Source organism: Haliaeetus leucocephalus, unplaced genomic scaffold (genome assembly GCF_000737465.1).
Source record: "Haliaeetus leucocephalus isolate CR32 unplaced genomic scaffold, Haliaeetus_leucocephalus-4.0 Scaffold339, whole genome shotgun sequence".
Lineage (NCBI taxonomy): Eukaryota > Metazoa > Chordata > Aves > Accipitriformes > Accipitridae > Haliaeetus > Haliaeetus leucocephalus.
Genome location: NW_010972775.1, coordinates 3,737,980 through 3,758,527, shown reverse-complemented (window position 1 = coordinate 3,758,527; position 20,548 = coordinate 3,737,980). Strand labels below are relative to the sequence as shown.

At 36.5% G+C, this 20,548-nt stretch overlaps 1 protein-coding gene across 1 annotated transcript; it reads left to right on the top strand.

The window, feature by feature from the left end:
* The first annotated feature begins 698 nt into the window (after positions 1–698).
* On the top strand, positions 699–18,653 carry CHRNA5 (cholinergic receptor, nicotinic, alpha 5 (neuronal)). Its single transcript, XM_010572257.1, is given in 9 exon segments — positions 699–732; positions 1,917–2,110; positions 2,217–2,366; positions 2,368–2,404; positions 11,950–12,101; positions 12,981–13,025; positions 14,442–14,551; positions 15,540–16,371; positions 18,492–18,653. Coding segments are annotated over 9 exon segments (1,716 nt in total).
* Positions 18,654–20,548: the final 1,895 nt, after the last annotated feature.

Here is a 20,548-nt window from a genome sequence, read left to right as displayed (position 1 = left end):
AAGCAGCAGGAAAAAATGGCTTCTTATTTATAACTGTTTTCTAAACCAGTAATAATACAACGTAATTAATGTGTGCCAGATGATGCTACATAAAATACTTAGCAAAATGTTGGGCATGTAACCAAGACAGTTTAATCCTTTTATATCTTACAGCATCTGTTTTGCCTAGCTAGGACCCAGCTGCAAACAAATTCATAGTTATGTAATAAAACCAGTTTGCTATGTTCTGCACATCCGAATGGCAACTACGTTTAACACTGTTAACTAGACATGATGGCTCCAAAATGCATTTACTGCAATGCACATATGCTGTTAACAGAAATTACATGATAACCTTAATGTTAGGAACACCAGGTGCAATGCAGTGGTGGACCAGTTGTCATCAAAAACTACAGATTTGCAATTTCTAGTAGAAACATTGCCCAGTAATTTTTGGAGCATTCAGAAAACATTAGAACTCCAGTGTATCATGAAAGAATAAAATCGGGGGGGTTGTGCCATGCTTTGGGCTAAAATAAATTTTAATTTACTCTCAAATCTTGGGTTGACTACTGCATACACACTGAGCATTTCAAAATAAGAGTCACACACTGCATCCTTTAACACATATTTCGATTGTGGAGGACATGCAGTATACAAATGGATTCTCAATATATAAAATGACCATATTTACTGCAGAGCATTCAAATCAATACAACATGTCACTAGAAGTGTGCTGGAAGAAACTACTGGGTAAGCAGCCTTTCTTCGGATGGCTTGTACTGACTGCATTATGTCTTGCACAGACATGCACATCCTAAATATGGCTGTAGGATAAGATGATACAGAAAAACACGAGTTTAAAAATTAAGAAAGGGATTGAAATGCTTAAGTACTCTGCTTTGGTTGTCAAAAGATTCATGATTTACACAAAGAGATGCCCTATTTTTCTATAAAATAAACACTTGTCAATTATGAAAATTCTTTCATACCAACATGCTTAGTGAAGTTACTACTTTGGGTAATGCTCATTTTAGGAAGGTACAAAGTTTCTAAAATTATTTGAGTTGAATAAGGTGCATTTTTCTGAGGAATCTGGTATCTAGCACTTTTCAGGTAGCAGCTGATTAACACTGTGTAAAGCCATTTAGCCCTTCTTTCCAAATCTTTTCTCTCTGTAAAAATCTTAAACAGTACCTTAAATATAAAAGATGCATTAATGCCAGCTGCTTCTATTTTCTGTGGCAATGTGTACACTGTACATTTCCATTAGGATGATTTAGGAAAAATCATTAATTATATTTCACAGTTGGTGCATTTAAAGTCTTTTATAACTTTTTATTTATCTGATATAGAAAAAAAAGGTGTTGGGTTTTTTTTGTGCAGAGTATTCATGATCTATGTTATATATCTATAATATACATAAAGATGGAAATATTCTAGGTCTTTTTAGCTTGCATCAGCTTGCTTCTTGTTGATTAAAAGTTCCAAAACACTCTGATTTAGAAATTTTAAAAACCCCAACCCTACTGAGTGTTTCATATGCAATGGAAGTTTAAAATTAGTTTAGTATCTTCCTTTTCACTAAAATTCACTCAAATACCCTCCCCAAAACACGGTTTAACAGAAACAAATATCAACCCAGGTGGATGTATCATGGTTATTCAACGTTTCCGTTGCTGCTGCCGCGTTTCAGCGAGGCACGGCAGGTCGCTCGAGAGGCAGAAGCAGTGACCCCAGCTCACCACCTACCTAGTCAGCACCTGCGCCTCTGAAGGAACCTTTTCTTTAACTGTGGAAGCGACGGGGCGGCGCCCGAGGGGTGCCTTTGGGTACAGTGCTCTGTAGGATAGCTACAGCTTTCCCTCCGAGGTACCTGCTAGTTACAGCTCCCTTCCGTAGCACCTGCATCCCTCACAGGGAACTTCTCCTGACAGACCGCGGGGGAAGCGGTGGCCGTCACCCGCCCGAGGCAGGGCCGCTGAGGCACGCAGCCGGCGGTGAGCTGTACGATTGTCCGGCCAGACCCACACGGTGCCGGGCCACGAGTTGGTACCTCTGGGCCACCTCTGGGACTGGCTGCCGGGAAAAACGACCCGCGGACGACGCCTTGCCGAGGCTGCTGCTGAGGGTCGCGCCGCCGCTATCCCGCGCCGCCGCTATCCCCCGCCCCCGCAGCACGTGCTCTTCTCCCACCCCTCGCGCCCCCTCATGGCTTCCCTGCGGGGCGTGGCCAGCGCCGGCCGGCAGGAGCGGCGCCCCGTCCTCGCCGCGGGATTCTGAGGCGGCGGGGACAGTGCCCCAGCCATGGCCGAGCTCGGGGCCCGCCTGCGCCGCGGCCGCCCCCTGCTCCTCTTCACCTGCCTCTTCGCGCTCTTTCTCGGCGAGTCCGGAGCCGGCCCCGCCGCCCGCGCGCGTTACGCGGGTAAGGCGTCTCGGAGCGGCTCCGTGTGGGTGAGGGTCAGCCGCTCGGGAGGGGCGGATGGCAGGCAGGCGCTTCGGCGGGAAGCTGGGAGGGTGGTGGAGGCGGGGGGGGACGGAGACACGGTCAGCTGGGAGTTATGAGCCCCCTTGAACCCCGGCTTTCGTGTAAACCTGTCGTTGTGCGGGGCGAGCTGGCCGCCGGGGTGTCGGGGGAGGTTGTACCGGAGCCCAGGGGTCCGCCGGGCCGCCGCTGCCTCCCCTGGGTGTTCCGGTGCTCCGTCTTGCAGCCCGGCTCCGGCGGGCGGTGGGAGCGCGGGCAGGAGGAGAGCGCATTTCGTGTGGAAAAATGAGGCGGGTTTTTGCGTGTGGAGGGGAGAGGCTGCCGGGGCTGAGGCGGCCACGCATCACGCTTCGTTTTCCACGCCATCAACTTTTGTCAAGGGGAGGCTAAAATAAGGCTGATTTCAGGGTGAAGCGGGGTTCTGGCGGTCGCTGAGGAGTACTGAGGTAGGGATGGCAGGACTTCTGCTAGTTTTTAAAAGAAATGAACGTGACGTACAGAGACCGTGGTCAAACGGGCTCGCCAGAGCTGTCCCTTTCATAGAAGAGGGGGAAAAATGCCTTTGCCAAACTACGGCTTTTCAGGTGCGCATCAGTCTTGACTACCACACGTTTCATTACGCAGTTGTTACGCTTTTTAAATGAACATACAACGCTTTGAGCATTTGAAGTGTCATAGCTTTCAATTTTTACTCTGCTCGCTGATTCAGACGAGGTACAACTGTAGATTTGTGGTGCGTGCTCTTTGCATTTGCAGCTGGTATGGAGGTAAATTTACAGAATATGTTTTAATAATTGCAGATTTAGATTGCAGGTAGATTGCTAAGAGTTTTGCAGAACATCTTGAAGTCATAACAGCAATATTTACAAGAAGAAAGGAAATTAATGAAAAATAAAATTGACCTTTTAATATCAGCTCAAAATTGAAAAAAAATGGTTGTAAGTACAGTTTAAGGAAAGTAAATTGTATTGAGGTCTTGGTTTTAATTCAACATACAAAAACTCAGTCTGTTATTGCTAAATGTGATTTAAAAGATTATTCTTGGTCTCTATTTGGAAAAGTAGTGTTTTTCATCATGACAGAAGATATTACTATGTGAAATTATTATGTTACATTATAGAACTGTATGGAATTACCTGTAGTCACGTTAAGCCAAATTTTGCCTTTTGGCACAAGCCAACAGTTTGACCTCATTACAAACTAATCGTATATAATGAAGATAAAATTTTCTTTTCACAATTTGTTTGCTCTAAAATAAAATTAAATTTGCTATTAAGAAGATGAAAAACACTATAGCTCCCTATTACTAAAATATAGGGCAAACGGAAATAATGACCTAAATCAGAGTATCATGTACGTACAGTTAAAATTATTTTAGAGGCATTGCTTTGCATGTGGTACAGTAATCATTTTAATGAGTAGAAGTGACTTATGGATGTGACTTTGTTTTTATCATACTTTAAGAGTGCTTGTAAATGAATTTGGTGTTTCCTTTAGTTAGTTGTCCGGAGGTGAACTAACCCTTTATCCTGGATAACTGATTTGACAGGACAAAATATGTGCTGATTTAAAATACAATGAAATTATAAGTTTTGTTTGTTGCTCTGAATCTTAGACTAACAGGTGAGACTCAAATGCACAAACTGAATTGAGATTAACAACCACCTATAGCATTGCTGTGCCAAGCTGCAGACCTGTGATAGTGTTTCCTTGGGAGTTCATACACCCAAACATTTTCCACTCAGTTTAACAGATTGGAAGCTGCAGACCTTCCTGCTTGTATGGGTTTCTTGTGATTTTTCTCTTAAAATATTTTGTGCTTTCTTTAGAGGTTCTTAGGAAGAAAAACATGAGTGTTGATCTGTGGAGAAATATCTGTGCTGATTTGTAGAAGGAAGTACTTGTATAGTTTCCCACTTTTCAGAATGGTAAAACCTGATTTTTGTATGATAGTATATGTTCTGAAATCTACTCTGCATCTGGTTTTGAGCAGAGTATCTGATTTCTAAACAGAGTATCTGATTTCTATGAGCCATAGGATTGTATGTTCCAGTGTATCTAAGACTGGAATTGAGCTGCATGAGCAAAATGCTGCTGTGGCAGAAGGTAACACCAGTGCGCAACTTCTGCAGCACCTAGGGCTGCGCTGGCAACTTGTGAGAAGCCTGAGGCCTGTGTCTTATTTGCATAAATGTCTTATTTACATAAATTATGGATTTGTGTTTACTTCCATGATGCATACCTTCTAAATCTATACGAATAAATGGTTCTACTTTTAAGATCCTACATACTTGTTCTTCTTTTTACTCCTTGCACTATCTATACTTGTATACACAGTTTTTGCTGCTTGCATTCAGCATTCCTCAGTGCTTTCTTCACAGGCCATCTTCAGTCCTTACTGACAGTCAGTGAAAATGATGCAATGGTTAAAAGTGGTGTAAAGAGAGTTGACAAAATCCTGGATCTGTTACAGAAAAAGTCCCCCAGGCTTCAGAGTGACCAGAATTTTTACCCTGAGGCAGCCTGACATGAGGCAGCCTTTTCATCTGCCCTAGCTGCTGGGCAGTGAGAAGGATCACAGTTCTGTCTGCTGAAAGCTGAGAGGAGAATAGTAGTGTCAATGAACTCATGAGGAAATGCTGTGCCATGCCACAGATCTGTATTGTTAGCATTGTAGGTGGCTGTTAATCAGGAGACTACTGCTGGCAATAGCTTCACTACAGAGTTCAGGAAGCTCTTTAGCATATTGTGCGTATTTACGATAGAATCCATAGCACAGGTATTCAGAAAGGAATGGTTTGTGCTCCAGTTAGCTCTTAATCTAAAGACTGACTATCAACCCCTAGTTGATCGTATCTGTTTCTTGATTAGTTACAAACTACATGGCAGTATATTATGCTGTTATTAATCAAACTTGTAAATGCGTTCATTAATATGGGCCATAATTATCCCTTGATGCTAAGCTATTGGGGGATAGCTTAATTCTACTTTTCAATTATCAAGCTGGAAACTTTAATCTTTTAAATTGGAGTTGAATGTCAGAAACCTCTTCCCTGGTTTCTATGTGCAGCTCTTGTACCTCTGTTCTTATTGGTAGGTGCTAAGCAATATTGCAGTTCAAAATCCTTGATAGTTTCATGTCCACAATATGTCATTTAATTTTGCTACTGGTTGGCAGGAGATTGATGTGCTAGGTAAGAGAGAAAGCAGAAATCGTCCGAATAACTTGAAAGTCCCAGGGTAAACAAAAAATCATAAAAGTTCCTGCAGCAGCTAACAGCTGCCAGGCATGCATTAATACATAGTGATAGAAATACAAGGCTGTCACTTTTGTACTCTGAACCTTTGAAATCGCAAGACAGCCTCTGAACAAAAAAAAGCAAAACAAATTTGCAAAAAACCTGCCAACAATAAATCATCAAGAATAACCACCTTTTCTGTGCTCGTAGTAGTGGTGGGCTTTGGCTTTATTTTTTGAACAGGGGAGAAAAAGATACTTGTAGGAAGTATAGAATGTAACAGCTGGCTTTTCTGACTTTTGCTCCTTAAATTGAGTAGAGTTAGTAATCCTGCTTTGACTTACAGACATTCTAGTAAAGGTCATTTTGATCTTTCTAAATACTTACTGTTAACTAAATGCTTGACTGTTAGCGATTGGATTCTTGGCAATTGCTAAAGCATAGAAGGAATACATAGGCAAAAAAAATTGAAAACAGTACAGAAAGTATGACTTACGATTCTTTTAAAGGGGGGAATCAGTACAGAAATAAAACTTCCATTTTATACTTCACTTATATATTACATATCTTTTCTGCTTAATGAAGTAGTGGTGGGAGATTCTTTAAAATGTAAAGGGAGGCTTAGACAGAGATCTGTGTAGTTAATATTGAACATGATCTTGGTCTACATTTTCCTGTCTGCTGCAATGTAAAAATGACTTGCAGTTAGAATTTTCACCGGCTACCAAAATATTGTGATGTGACTAGATTTGTTTGGGGAAAAATTGTAAACTTAAAGGAGGAAAAACACTGATGCTCACTGTAGAATAAGTTAGTAGGAAAGATGGCAAACTTTTTATTTTTCCTCTCAAAATGATCACTGAACAATTTTTAGAGTAAGAGTTAAACAGTTACCCTTGTGCTTCTAGACTTCAAAGTGCTTATATTTTACATGATTTGTGACAAAGTATCACTTAAATCACATTATCATCTTAATAAATATACTAGTGTACTGAAGGCAGGTGTACTGTATATATTCATTCACCTTCCTGGTTTATAGGCAAACTATTAGCTGTACTGTAGTTTGTAGTAGCTAGAGCTGTGGATAACAGTCTATATGTTATGACAACACGCAGTTAAAGAATCTAATGTTAACTACAAAGTATGTATATTTTGCCATGTTTATTGTCCTTGGTAGTGTTCTTTTTCATTATAGTGGTATATGATTATAAATCTGCATTAGTAATACATATTACTTCTGAATCTACATCTTAACATTAAGCTTCTAAAAAGTGACCCTTTCCCTTCTCCCATGGATCTCTTTTGAAAATGCACCAAGTAGCGATCCAAAGAAAACCTGAAATCATTAACACTCAGTTATATAAATTAGAAAATGCTTTGCACTACACTATTTAAAGTACAAGGACCAGTGTTATACCTGCAATCTCAATGTGGTTCTTAGGCACTTTATCTAAGGAAGTGCAGAGGAATATAGAGTTCAGAGAAAGTTTATTCTTTGCAGAAACCTGGACTGTGATGTTCTCTTATTTAAAAACAAACCAAAATTTATGAACAGATATGAAGTACAGCTGTAACACTAATTGTTTCCCTGGTAATTCTTATAAGAAGAATAATGCTGCTAAATCATATTAAGATGCTAAGAAATTTCATCCTATAATGGTACAGTAAGAAACAGTGTAAAAAAGACAGATTTTTGTGAAAGAATAACACTTCTGTAATTTATCTGAAGCATTTTAAAGGTTTGCCCTTCGCAGCACTAGTGAAATTTTGACTTGAGAATGTTAACAAAATGAATAGGCCTGTCCATGTTTTGTCATGCTATTCATGCATCCAAGACTCATGTAATGCTTCCTCTTCTTTTCTAAATAGCTCTTCCAAAGTGCTTTTATTTAAGTTTGTTAAATGTTTAGGGAGGAAATGGCAGAACTGAATTTTTAAATACAATTTTGTCCAAGGTCAAGTGTTTAAGTAGAATTTCTACTTATCGTTTTGTCAAAAGTGTGCTCCAACTATTTCAAAGTTTAAAAAAATTGAATCATTAGTCTGCTTTGTGCATAAATGTTCATCTCCTTTTTGCAGAGTTCAAATTTCGACCATCCAGCATTTTCTCGTGTGATTTAGGGTTTTTTTTGTTGAACTTGGAATCAAGATGGAGTCAGCAGAGAAGAGTTTCAGGTATAAATTATAAAATAGACATTGTCTTTGGGATTTATCACTGAACAATATAGAGAGCAGACTTTCATTTAGACTGCAGAAGTTACCTGACCTCAACAAAAATAAAGCCACACAAATACAGGCATGCTTAGAATTGCCCTTCAAAGGCTACAAATCCTCTAAGATTTTTTTAGTACAGTGAGCTAGTAGCAGGGGTGACTGCTTCCATAATCCCTTGAGATTTGTACTCTGGGTTGTTTGGTTGCTAATCTTGCTAGTCATCGGTTTTAACCTCTTTCTGTTTTTCTTCAACCAGCATAGCCAGTCTGCTGCCTTAAGCCACTCCCTGTATTTTACCTCTTTTCCTCTCTTCTGTACCTTTTTTCTACTTGCCACCAGTTTGTCACGGTTTTTTAATTGGTGGTAATACCAGTAAGTAACTAAGAATTACACCCCTTATCATAATTTTAAAAGCATATAGACACAAGGACAAAAGAGATTAAACACATGCAGTCTGTGTAACAAGTGAGCTGAGTGGTCCTATTAAATAAAATATGGGAAGGCAGGTGTGCTTATTTATTTTATTTTTGCTGACTCTTAAGATATTGGTACTATCTCCAGTCTCCTCATGGACCTCCCCTTTGTATAAGCTGCCTTTTATAGAACAGTATGGCCCAGCTTATTAATAAACACAATAAACTAGAAATATGAAAAAGTGTGGATATTTCTGTTATAGAAAAAAAAAGAAAAAATTAGTTGAACTATATTGTTAGTAGAATATGGTCATATTAATAAATCATTGAGTATACTGTAGGTCTGAGCGTAAACATTTGAAAAAAATTCTGTAAGTATATAAAAATAGTTAAGGAACATGTCTCCATTCAGCATAACAGAGAAGATACTGTGTGTTAAGAGAAGCTTAATCTGGAAACAGCATGTACCCTAAAGATACTGTATCGCTGTACAGGAGGTCATCTTACAGGAACACAGAAATGGTGAAGGTGCAACTTTGCCTCTGCATTGCTTCAAGGTCAATTAATGGAGAGAGAATACCCAGCTATACATAGTTGTTCTCAAATCGTACAAAAAATTCAGTTGAGACTTGTAACTGTAAAAGGGAAATGTAATTAATGCTAATACAGAAATCAAGCATTTATGAAACATTAGGCTGAAATATACACAAAACCATTCATAATTCAGGAAATAGGGATATAGAAATAGAGAAATTAAGTTGTGTCTTCAGGAAGCATTCTTTTGGATGTCTGTAAGAAGCAGGACTTGGTGAATCTGTGTATAGTTACAAATAAGAAAAATTCTTTGGCTAATGAGGATACACTGAACCTAAGGTATCAATAAAAATAAATATATTTTCACCTAATAGCTGTGAAGCTAACCTGTGTATGTAACATTCTGTTGCTGGATCCTTTCTGGCAGCAATTCTTATGTCCCGTGTGTTTTTATGTATCCACCTGAGGTATGCTCAGTGGTACAACACAAGTTGCCCATCAGTTCTTTGCTATTACACAACCCACATGTCAACAATCTTGAACTGGAAAGATGTTAAATTGTAGAGCATGTACAAATACTACATCTCAAAGAACAGTGGGTTTGTGAATGAACGAAATACACTGTGAACAGATAGATTTGTATTTTGAAACAGAAGGGTGAACTGTATTAAAACCCAAATGCTGACTTGGCCTGCAACAAGAACCATTCAGCAGCATGTTAGTGTATGGGGTAACATCTGGAGGGAAGAGGAGTCCTGCTGCTCCCGCTTTACCGCTCCTATTCCTTAAACTACATTCTGCTTTTGCTCCTACTATAAAATTTCAGATAAAATCGAGTTAGTATTCATAATAATAGTTCTACTGGACTGCCATAAACCTGCAGTGCAGGAGGCAGGGAATTCTCTTGTGGTTCGGGTGTTTTGTCTGAAGGATATGTATGTAAATGCAGCCTTTTGCAGTGCAGTAGAAAGCAGCTGCTGTCACAGGAGCACTTTGATGAATGGGAGGGAAGTTAAAAACTTACGTTGCCTTTGTTGTCTAAGCTGCAGTGGTTGCAGTTACATAGAACTAGTTTAAGTCCACCTAAATTAATGGCTTAAATGGTGTTAGCCAAGTCTCTGCAACAAATGCAAGCCATCAAACTGTTGATCAGATTTTGAGGTAGATTTTGCAAGTTGTGTTGAAATGAGAACTAATACACTATGCAAGTATGATGCTACCTGACATAACTGACTATTTAGTAATCCCAGTCAATTCTAAAATTTGAGTCCTCTTCAATGTCTAATAATTTCTGATTTACCAAATGTTGATGGTAATGAGCTTCAGATAGAAATTGTTTATATTGCCTTTAATTTATGCTTTTGTTTCCTTTACCTTCTTTTATGAGAAAGGTTAAATACCGTCAGTGTTTTTTCTGCATGCATCATTCACTACTTTATCTGCATCTGTTATGTTCACTAAATTTACCTCCTCTCCAAACAAAATAATGTTAATCTTTTAAATCTCTCCTTGTATGGATGACTGTCTCTGGTTTTAATCTGTTTATGACATTCTCTGCTGCTTTTCTGTTTCTGATCTATCTTTTTTTAGATGCATGCTGTTAGTGAGCACATCATTTCTAGAGAGGTCATGCCATACATTTATGTAATAGTATAATATTTTAAATCTGCATTAAAAAGAGATGATTGTGAATATCTTTCTTTGGTTTATTCTGTCTCTTAAACTGACTATAATAATTGTTAGGTCTTTTTTTTCAGCAGTAGTTTCAGTCAGTTTAAATCTCATCAGTGAGTAGTAAAAATCTTTGTTTAGAGCATACCTTCATGTCTTGGGGTGGTTGCTCTGACTTCTGTCTGGGAATTGGAGACCCTTTTGGAGCCATTCCCTTCAAGGTGATGTGTGTAGCTTGTGCTGCTTCTTGAAGTGATGGCCTTCTTTGGGTCTTTCACACTGCCTTTGAAAGCTGTTCTTACTCAAGTTACTTGGCTAGATACTGAGCTTGCCTTTTTTCCTCCCCTTTCTCCGTATCTTCCCCAAGTTTGTACTTCTCTTGTTATTTAGGGTATATAATTTATTTGCATGGGTTCTCATAATGGAGAAACCTTAAAGTTTGCTTTTTTTGGGTAGCAGAGTTTCTACTGATACACTTCAGTGAGACCATGTTGGTAAAAAAACCCATTTTTTTGTGGATTCCCAAAGATAAAGGACAGCAGTTGCTTGATGAGGTGCTTTAGGACAACTTACATATCTCTTTTAAGGTCTGGGCTACTGCCTGCAGTTTCTGCATCTATAATACTTTTTTTCCCCATGTATTCCATTGTCTCAGGAGACAGAAGATGACATTTAGTTTCTACTTCTTTGTAAGCTATACAAAGGTTTTTGGCTGTTCCAGGACATCAGTCAGTCTCCAGGGATTTAAATGACTCCTTGAGAACTATTAAAAATAAGTAACTGAATGTATACTATTACTTCACTAGAAAGGTGCCTTCCAGTCAATATAACATTAGAATAGGTAGAGGATAGACTGGTAAATAGATTGGCACATGTGTTTAAGATACAAAACAGTGTGGGGGAAAAAGTGCTCTACAGGTACTGCAAAGTTTATACATCATAGATGTGACCAAACATTAGAAGAAATAATGTATAAAACATGAAGAGACTGATGTTTCAAACTGGGGTGCATACTGGAGACCTGTATGGTGTGTATGTAGGTTTTTTGAAAGTACCACCTTGTTCTAGAATGATAGAACTTCAGTCCCTCATAGATAAGCTTTCAGTTTTAGAGGAGCTCTGTAACTGCATGGCACTAGCTAAATTATATAAGTGCTTTTTGCCTTTATATTACTAAAATTATCTTAATGTTCTTGAGTCATAGATTTTAAAGTGTGATAGTGGTATGGAGATGCTAATAAAATGAGGTAATTTTATAAAATTCTTCTTCTAAGACCTTGGCCATACTTCCAGAGAAAAGGGGATAAGATGAGAAATTTAAGTCTGCGTAAGCATAGCTGTAGATCTTTGGACACAGGAATGCAGATGTGCACTGTTCATTTAAATCAATGTTAATAAATTTTTTTTTATATAGGTGTATCTGAACCTTCTTTTATTGCTAAAAGTGAAGATCGTTTATTTAAACATTTATTTGAAGACTATCAAAGATGGGTTCGTCCAGTGGAACGCTTGAATGACACTATAAAAATAAAGTTTGGCCTTGCAATCTCTCAGCTAGTAGATGTGGTATGTATAGTAAATAAGTTTGTTTATTTTTTTCCCCTAATTCTTAAAATTCTGCAACCTAATGTCATATGAAACAATTGTGCATATTTTAGCTTAAACACAATAGATAAAACCTCTGAAATTATTATCAGTGTAATAAAAAACCGCATTGTATATGGAGGCATGAAGAAGTGATTGCAAAGAGGTTGAGAAGACAAATGGCTCTTAATTTTAGTGGTGTTTTCAGAAAAAAAAAGTGAGTGAAATTCTTATGCCTAGGGAATTGTGTTTTAATTTATTTATTCAATGGGAAAACCGCATATTTTTAAACTTTATCAATGCAATTTCTGTAAAATTCAGAAACACTTGCAATACAGCTCTTTTTCCCCCCTTAAGCAGCAAAAAAAAAAACCCTCTAAGTGTTGGTATATGTCACTTCCATAGTAATGAAGATTATCTTTTGGCATTACCTGTGATGTAAAAGAGATCAACCAGAGGTTGTTTTGGGGTTTTTTTCCCCCTGATACTTACTCACTTCAGAATATTCTTTTCAAATTGAATTCACTGTTTATAGCTATAAGAGGAGTTTTTCTTCCACATGTTGGCTGTTCCCTTATGTTTCCATAGAAAAACAGTAAGACTGCATAACATACAGTCAAATAAAAAAAATGGGAGGAAAGAGACACAGAAGGGGAACAACATCACTTTAACAGTTAAATAGTCAAAGGTCATAATTATGTCTTTAAGAAGTTCTCATATAAACATACTTATCAGTGACTGGAATGCTTTTAGAAGTGTGTTTTGTATTTTAAATTATAAACCTCTGTGAACTAAAGCAGCTAATTACTATAAATGTACTGTGCAGAGTTTTTTTTAATAAAATATGTTTTATTTTTATAGGATGAGAAGAATCAATTGATGACAACAAATGTCTGGTTGAAACAGGTATGTGTAAAATATTGATGAAAAATTCTGAAGCTTCATAGCTGCAAGTCAAATATTGGAAGAAACTTCTAATTAATTGTATGTTCAAAAAAACTTAGTTGTTGCATGAATTTTTATTTTACGTGGTATCTTTAAAAAAATGTCCCTGGAAATGCTTTAAAGGATTAATTGTTATAAAACTCTTAAAAACCAAAAACAAACAAAAAGGTAAATTTATAAAATTTACCTAATTAAAAGAAAACTGATATGGCATTGCATGGCCATTTAATATACCAAGGTGCTTGTATCCAACCATAAAAGTTACTGCTTCAGTACATAAGTTTTCTTTCAAAAACTATATTAAGAAAAGTACGGGTTTGTGTAGTCTTTTGTATAATAGTTTTAAGATCTTTCTCTTGTGGGATATTTGAGATTATCAGATAAACATCACTGAAGAATTTCAGTTTCAAAGTTGTATATGCTTGCTATAAAGAGCTACTTTTTCCTCTTACGAGTATTTGTTTAGGGGCAGGAAAAAGCCTCAAGCTTTATAATAATCAGAGTCCAGTGCTAAACCTAATGGCCACTATTAACTTGGGAAATGCTGCTCACAAATCATTCTTGATTTAACTTAGAAGAATGTTTGCAGACCCTGATTATACTTACTAGCTTGCTAAATTTTTTTGGGGGGGGGCCTACTTCCTTCGTTGCTTCCCATTGCCTTCTTTTCAAGTAACTGTAATTTCAGGCAAAGCTTTTCCTTTCAGGAAAACTTTGAGACTACTCAGCAAGTATGAGATGGCAATTTGTCAATGATAACACTTTGTGCCCTCTTAATAGTTTCTGCAGAACTTTTTGCAGTTGAACAAGTTCAAATAAAATAAGAACTGATCTGAATATCCATTTAAAATTCTGTGTGATGGTGGATTCTTAGAAACTTGGATTTTTCCTCTTGAGCTTTTAGTTCACATATAAAATTACCAAAGTACTACTATGCTTTTAATGGTGCTATTTTTAGTGTTGCTGGTAGAAATACGAACAACTATCTTGTGAGAGTTGCAGCATGGCTTGTTCTTTGTGATGAAAATGTTTAAATTGCTTCTGATCACCTTCCAAAGTAATTGATATTCATTCAGAACAAGCTTTTTTCAAATTTAATTGTCTACACGTTATAATAGCTCTTACTTATGTATGCATGCTCTGAAAAAGGATTTTAATATCTTAAGTTCTGTACAGAAATACTGTCAAGTGGGTCTTAGAAAACCAATACTGGATGAAATAAATAGATGTCTGTTCAGCAAATTCACTGTTGTATGCAAATTTTAGAAGCAAGTTTGAATTTTTTTTTAATTGCCTTTTTATCTGTTTTCATCCAGTCTTGCCCTGCTTAAATCAACTTCACAATAATAATGATTTTTACATCTCACATATCCACAGGAATGGATAGATGTAAAATTAAGGTGGAATCCTGAAGACTATGCTGGAATAACATCTATTCGTGTCCCTTCAGATTCTATTTGGATTCCAGACATCGTGTTGTATGACAAGTAAGATTTTAATCTTTTCATGTAAAATAAATTTACTTTTTAACTTTACCATCCAAGTTGCTTCTAGATGGCTCATTGGATAGATATGCGTGTACATTTAGTGGAGCTAAGAATGTGTGGAATAATTTGCCTCTGAATGCAAATGGATTTTGTTGCCATGTTAAATGCTTAAATGTTTAGCTTTGCTTCTGTATGGAATTTCTAGTCTCTTTGAAAAGTTTATTTCCACTTCTTTGTGTAAACTCTTTTAAATTAGAAAACAATATCTTGCGCAGTGCTGGGTACAAACTAATAGTGTAAAGTGATGAGAGGGAAGCAAATAATTCATACGGTTGTAAGTCATATTCAGCATGGATTTAAAATGACATACGCTCAACTGTAAGGGTTTTTTTTGTTGTTTTTTTGGGGGTTGTTTTTTTGAGAAGTAACAGATCTCAGAAGCAATAACTTTTGAAGTAACCTTTCTGCTCAACTCAGGTGCATATACAAGGCTTTTACATTTCCTGACTTGTTGAGTTAGGAAAAAAGGTTGTTGCAGTGATTGTAAATTCAAGTTTGCAGGTGGCACACAAGTGTTGTTTTACCTGCTTTGTGACTTTTTTCTTCAATAATTATGATTTGGCCAAATTGAAAAGTATTTATGCTGTATTACCAATAGAAAACCCAGAGTTTGGTCATGCAGTTAAAAGTCAGGATTTTTACAATCCTTTCATAAGTCATTGGGACCACAGAAAGTTGCACAGATCTTTTCATGACTTGAAAATATTTTTCACTCTTCCAAAGCTGTGTATCTGTAGCAGGTTCAGATTTAAAAAAAAAAAAAAAAAAAGTTGACTATGAACATAATATAAAATTTTGGCTATGAAGGGGGAGAAGGGATAAACAGCTGAAATGACAATAACAAAACGTATTTTCTTATTTAAAAACACACACCCACACCCCACACACACCCATTGTAATTGCATGGATATATCTCTCTTTCTTTCAGTGCAGATGGACGTTTTGAGGGAACATCTACAAAAACTGTAGTTAAATATGATGGCACCATTGCTTGGACTCCACCAGCAAACTACAAAAGTTCTTGTACTATTGATGTAACCTTCTTCCCCTTTGACCTCCAAAATTGCTCTATGAAATTTGGTTCCTGGACTTACGATGGCTCACAGGTTGATATAATTCTTGAAGATTATGATGTTGACAAAAGAGACTTTTTTGATAATGGAGAATGGGAAATAGTGGCTGCAACAGGGAGCAAAGGAAATAGGACTGATGGATGCTGCTGGTATCCTTTTGTTACATATTCATTTATAATTAGACGTTTGCCACTTTTTTACACATTGTTTCTCATTATTCCTTGTATTGGGCTTTCGTTTCTAACTGTCCTTGTCTTCTATCTTCCTTCAAATGAAGGTGAAAAAATTTCACTTTGCACTTCAGTACTGGTATCTTTGACTGTTTTTCTTCTTGTTATTGAAGAGATTATTCCATCATCTTCTAAAGTTATCCCACTTATAGGAGAGTACTTGGTGTTTACTATGATATTTGTGACATTGTCCATTGTGATAACTGTCTTTGCTATCAATATTCATCATCGCTCTTCGTCTACACACAATGCTATGGCACCTTGGGTTCGCAAGATATTTCTTCACAAACTTCCCAAGCTACTTTGCATGAGAAGTCATGTAGATAGATACTTTGCTCAGAAGGAGGAAACAGGAAATATGAATGGATCTGAATCATCCAGGAATACCTTGGAAGCAGCTCTAGATTCTATCCGATATATTACAAGACATGTTATGAAGGAGAATGAAGTTCGCGAGGTGGGTGTATTAGCCATATTACACTGATTTTTGTAAAACTGGAAATTAGAAAACCATGTAATGGTTTACTGTGCAGTTTCATATTAAGTATGTGCTATGGGATTTCCAGTTTTTGTGCTTCATTGGAAGCTGTGTAATTATTTCCACTGGAAAAAAGTACAAGTATGGTACAATACTGAGAACTCCTATAGGTATTGGGCTGATATAATACAGTCCTTGGGTTCTTTAAAGTCTTTTGTTTTCTTCTAGAAGTAAGTTCATCTTGTTAATTACACATTTTCAGAGATACTTGTCTGTTACAAGAGCATGTTCCATAACTGTTCCCTACAGTGCTGCTGGATGTTATTTTTATGATGAGAGAAGCAGGTATTTTTCATTTTAATGTTGTACCTGAAGGCTATCTGAAAAATGTGTTTGCCTTACATTCTCAGAATAAATACTGTTAAGCCTTATTTTGCAGCTTTCAATTCCAAATAAAAACAATTTTTAATGCCCTAACTTACATTTGTTTAAATACAAGCTATAGCCATATGTTGGTCATTTTGTGCTGAGATCAAACATGGGGTAGATGACTTCTTGAGTGTTCTCTTCTAGCCTTATTATTTTTTTGTCTCTAAGTTATATCAAAAGATGTGAAAGGCTTTTTTTCAATCTGTACATTTGCACTTGGAACTATCCTTAGTGGATGTTTACACCATTTGGGTAAGAGCATTATGAATCTGTTCTCTTTCCTTGCTTTTTAAAGTAGCTCAGTTGGTACATCAGAGACTTAAATGATATTTTCAGGCTTGTGTAGAAATGTAGAAGTTTGTTGTGTGGTCTCACAATACTACTATCTGTTTCTGATGGCTGAGATACTTCCAATTTATACAGAAATGACTGTCTTCAAAAGTTGCTGTTTGCTGAGAGCGTGTTCTCACATGCTAGCCTAGGAGTAAGCCAACTCCTCTAATGTACCTTCTCAGGACTCAGTTCTGACATGATCAAAAGGGATCCAGCCTAGATTTTGAGTAAACATATCCACTGTACTGTTAAAACAGTATCTAATACCTCTGCATGTATAAACAACACAAAAAGAATAGTTTGCTATTAAATACATAATTTCCTGTAAATTAAGGATTGGTTTTCTTTCTCTACTGAACTTACTGTATTTGACTGTGAGTGACAAGAGAGGTGATAAGTATTTTGTTTTTCAGGTGTAATGTTGTTGTGACTCTCAATCTCAGAAATTAATATACAGCTAACTGGGGATTCACTTGTATTTTATTACTTAGGCTCCAGAGAATGGAAGCTTTAATTGAAGAAGTTGTTAAAAAAAATTACACAGCTAGTGCTGTTGTAGCCTTACCTCTTAGGAAGCCGTAGGCTTGGAAAATGTGGATAGCTCTAGTTCAAATCAAAGACAATTATTTGGCAGGGCTTTAATTTGCTTGTGCAATTATATCTGCTATACTTGCAAAACTGTGTATAGATATGAATAATCCTATCAAAAAGCAAAATAGTCTTGAAAGTACTGTGAGTATTCTCCCTAGTATATAATTCTGTGCAGCAGTAAGTTCACAGCTTTCAGATCTTGTATGTAACACAACAGCTGCTGTCTACTGTTAATTTTTGGTTTTTATTGTGGTTTGGGTGGTTTGGGTTTTGGTGGTTTTTTGTTGGTGGTTTTTTTTGTTTTGTTTTGGGGGTTTTTTTGTTTGTTTGTGGTTTTGGTTTTGTTTTTTGTTTTTTTTTTACAACTTTTGCTTCTAGCTCCTGCCCGGGAATTCCACTTTATGATGACGCTGTGGCATGAAACCTAAATACTACAATACATTAGAAAATTGTATACCAATTCCACCCTCTCTGTAGTTGAGGATGTTCGGTGCTTGTTAGGGTCACTTTCTGCATTAAAATCTAGTATTGGTCTATATAACTTACCAACCCTCATAGATGGAAGTTTGTTCCTGTTCTAGCTCACAGTGTAACTATAAAAAGTTATTAAAGGGGGTTACCAAATGGACCTGATTGGAAAAAAAAAAAAAGTGTACTGTAAAGTGATTAAGAATTGCAGGGTTTGGTACTGAATTCTTACTTGTTCTTGCATGTACTGACCAACTGTTATACTCTTTGTTTTTTAGGTTGTTGAAGACTGGAAATTTATTGCTCAGGTGCTTGATCGAATGTTCTTATGGACTTTTCTTCTGGTTTCAATAATTGGATCACTTGTGTTATTTATTCCTGTTATTCATAAATGGGCAAGTATAATAGTACCTATGCATATAGGCAGTACAAATGCATAAAGTATTTTTGGATCTGTCTCCTGCTACTATGTCTCTAAAAAGTTTTGCAGTAGCTCTATTTCCATGCATGTTCTTTTTAGGCATGTTTCTGATAGAGTAAAAGAAAAAAAACAAACCCAGAAAATTATGTTTATGTTAAAGCATGGCATCCCTAGGACACATAGAAGTCAATTTGCTTATTGCCAGTCTACTAAGTTACTTCTAAATCGGGTCAGAATTGAAAGGACCTTGTCAAGCACTTGCATATATGATATGTCAAAAAAGCATACACTGACACCTACTGTGAAATAGAAGGATTTAAAATTTTTTAGTGATGATCACTGTATTATTAAATATATTATTAAACTATTAAATTACTATATAAATTGTTATATTGAGTATTAAATATTTGCAGATATTTACAGAGTAGAGTTGCTTGTTTTAATTTACTATAGTATGCAAAGGAGGATTTTTATCAGCTCTCTTGAATGTGTTGCAAAAGTATAAAGTTTCTACAGAGTAAATTTAACATAATAATAAAAATACCAGTTAAACTTCCCATATATTCAACATATAAGTAAAAATAGTGATTTGGCTATGTTTTGCCTTTCTAAATTTTCAGTGGAATTTGCTGCTGAATTTAAAACCTCATTAATTCTATCATACTAACATGAACATTTAATACAGTAAGCCTTAAAATGCCTACAGGATACTTCTACATCGGTATCTCTGTATCAGCTATGGAAAGGAAGGCAAAGGCAATTAAATGAGTTCCCAAGTTTCTAATGAACCAGAACATTCAGATTTCTTTATTCTTGATGAAGAATTTGATACAGTATGTTAGTTGCAAACATGTCAATCATTTCCTGCTTTTGTGTGTTTCTCAGTATTAAGTTTTTAAGCACAGGTAGAAGGAGTCTGGGCAGTGCCCTTTGGAAGGAAATGGGTTGAAAATTATTATGCTATACAACCAAACACAGATGATTAAGTTTTCACACATTTGTTAAACCTAACTTATAAATCTACCTTTAATAGGTTCTCTCACTTATAGAACCGTATGTAACTCTAAGCAGCAACCACTTGCAGCTTTCCATATGTTCTTTCTCCTGAGAGTGTTGGAAACTAACTTGCAACTTTTTAATTATTCCATTAAAATATATTTTCTAAATACTGATTTTAAATTCTTTACATTCATTCCATTGCCACCTTTCTTAAAAGCTTTATTTCTGGAAGAGACTCTAAAATAGATGGGGGGTTTCCTACATCAAAGTTTTATCAGTGTACTTCATAATATAGTTGCATCCTGCAGGTCTAATACAGTAATGCTAAGCTAGAGCAAGTCTTGGGAAGTGTTTATTTGCTGAAATTAATACATTAATAATAACATGTTTAGGCGCAAAGTTTAATGTAAATTGTGGTATCTTTGATAATGCAAGCTTTTATGGTGGTTATGAATTTGGAAAATGGATACATATTGCACAACCCAACCCACTCCCCCGTCCCGGGATCTCCTTCAGAATAGCACTGTTTGGCACTGTACTGGTTATAATACTGATTGCTTATGTCATAACTTATATATAATTGAATATTTATTTCAAACTGTTTTCACCTGTAGGACATTTTTGGTTTTGTGTAGCTTTTTAAGGTTCATAGGCAGGGAAATGATGCCAGGCAACACTTTTTTTTTTTTTTTTAATACCAATTTATAAATAATTCTGATTGTAAAGGGAGTCATTCTTCCTCTTCAGTTATACAATTACATCTGGCATTGGATATCCATATTTCCTCTATTCCCGTCATAATTAATTTTAATGGTGAATTTGCAAAGATTATCTGATTTAATTCATTAATATAATAATTTTAACTTCCTTAGTATTACTAAGATTAAACGATGCATCAGTTACTTTGTGTGGAAG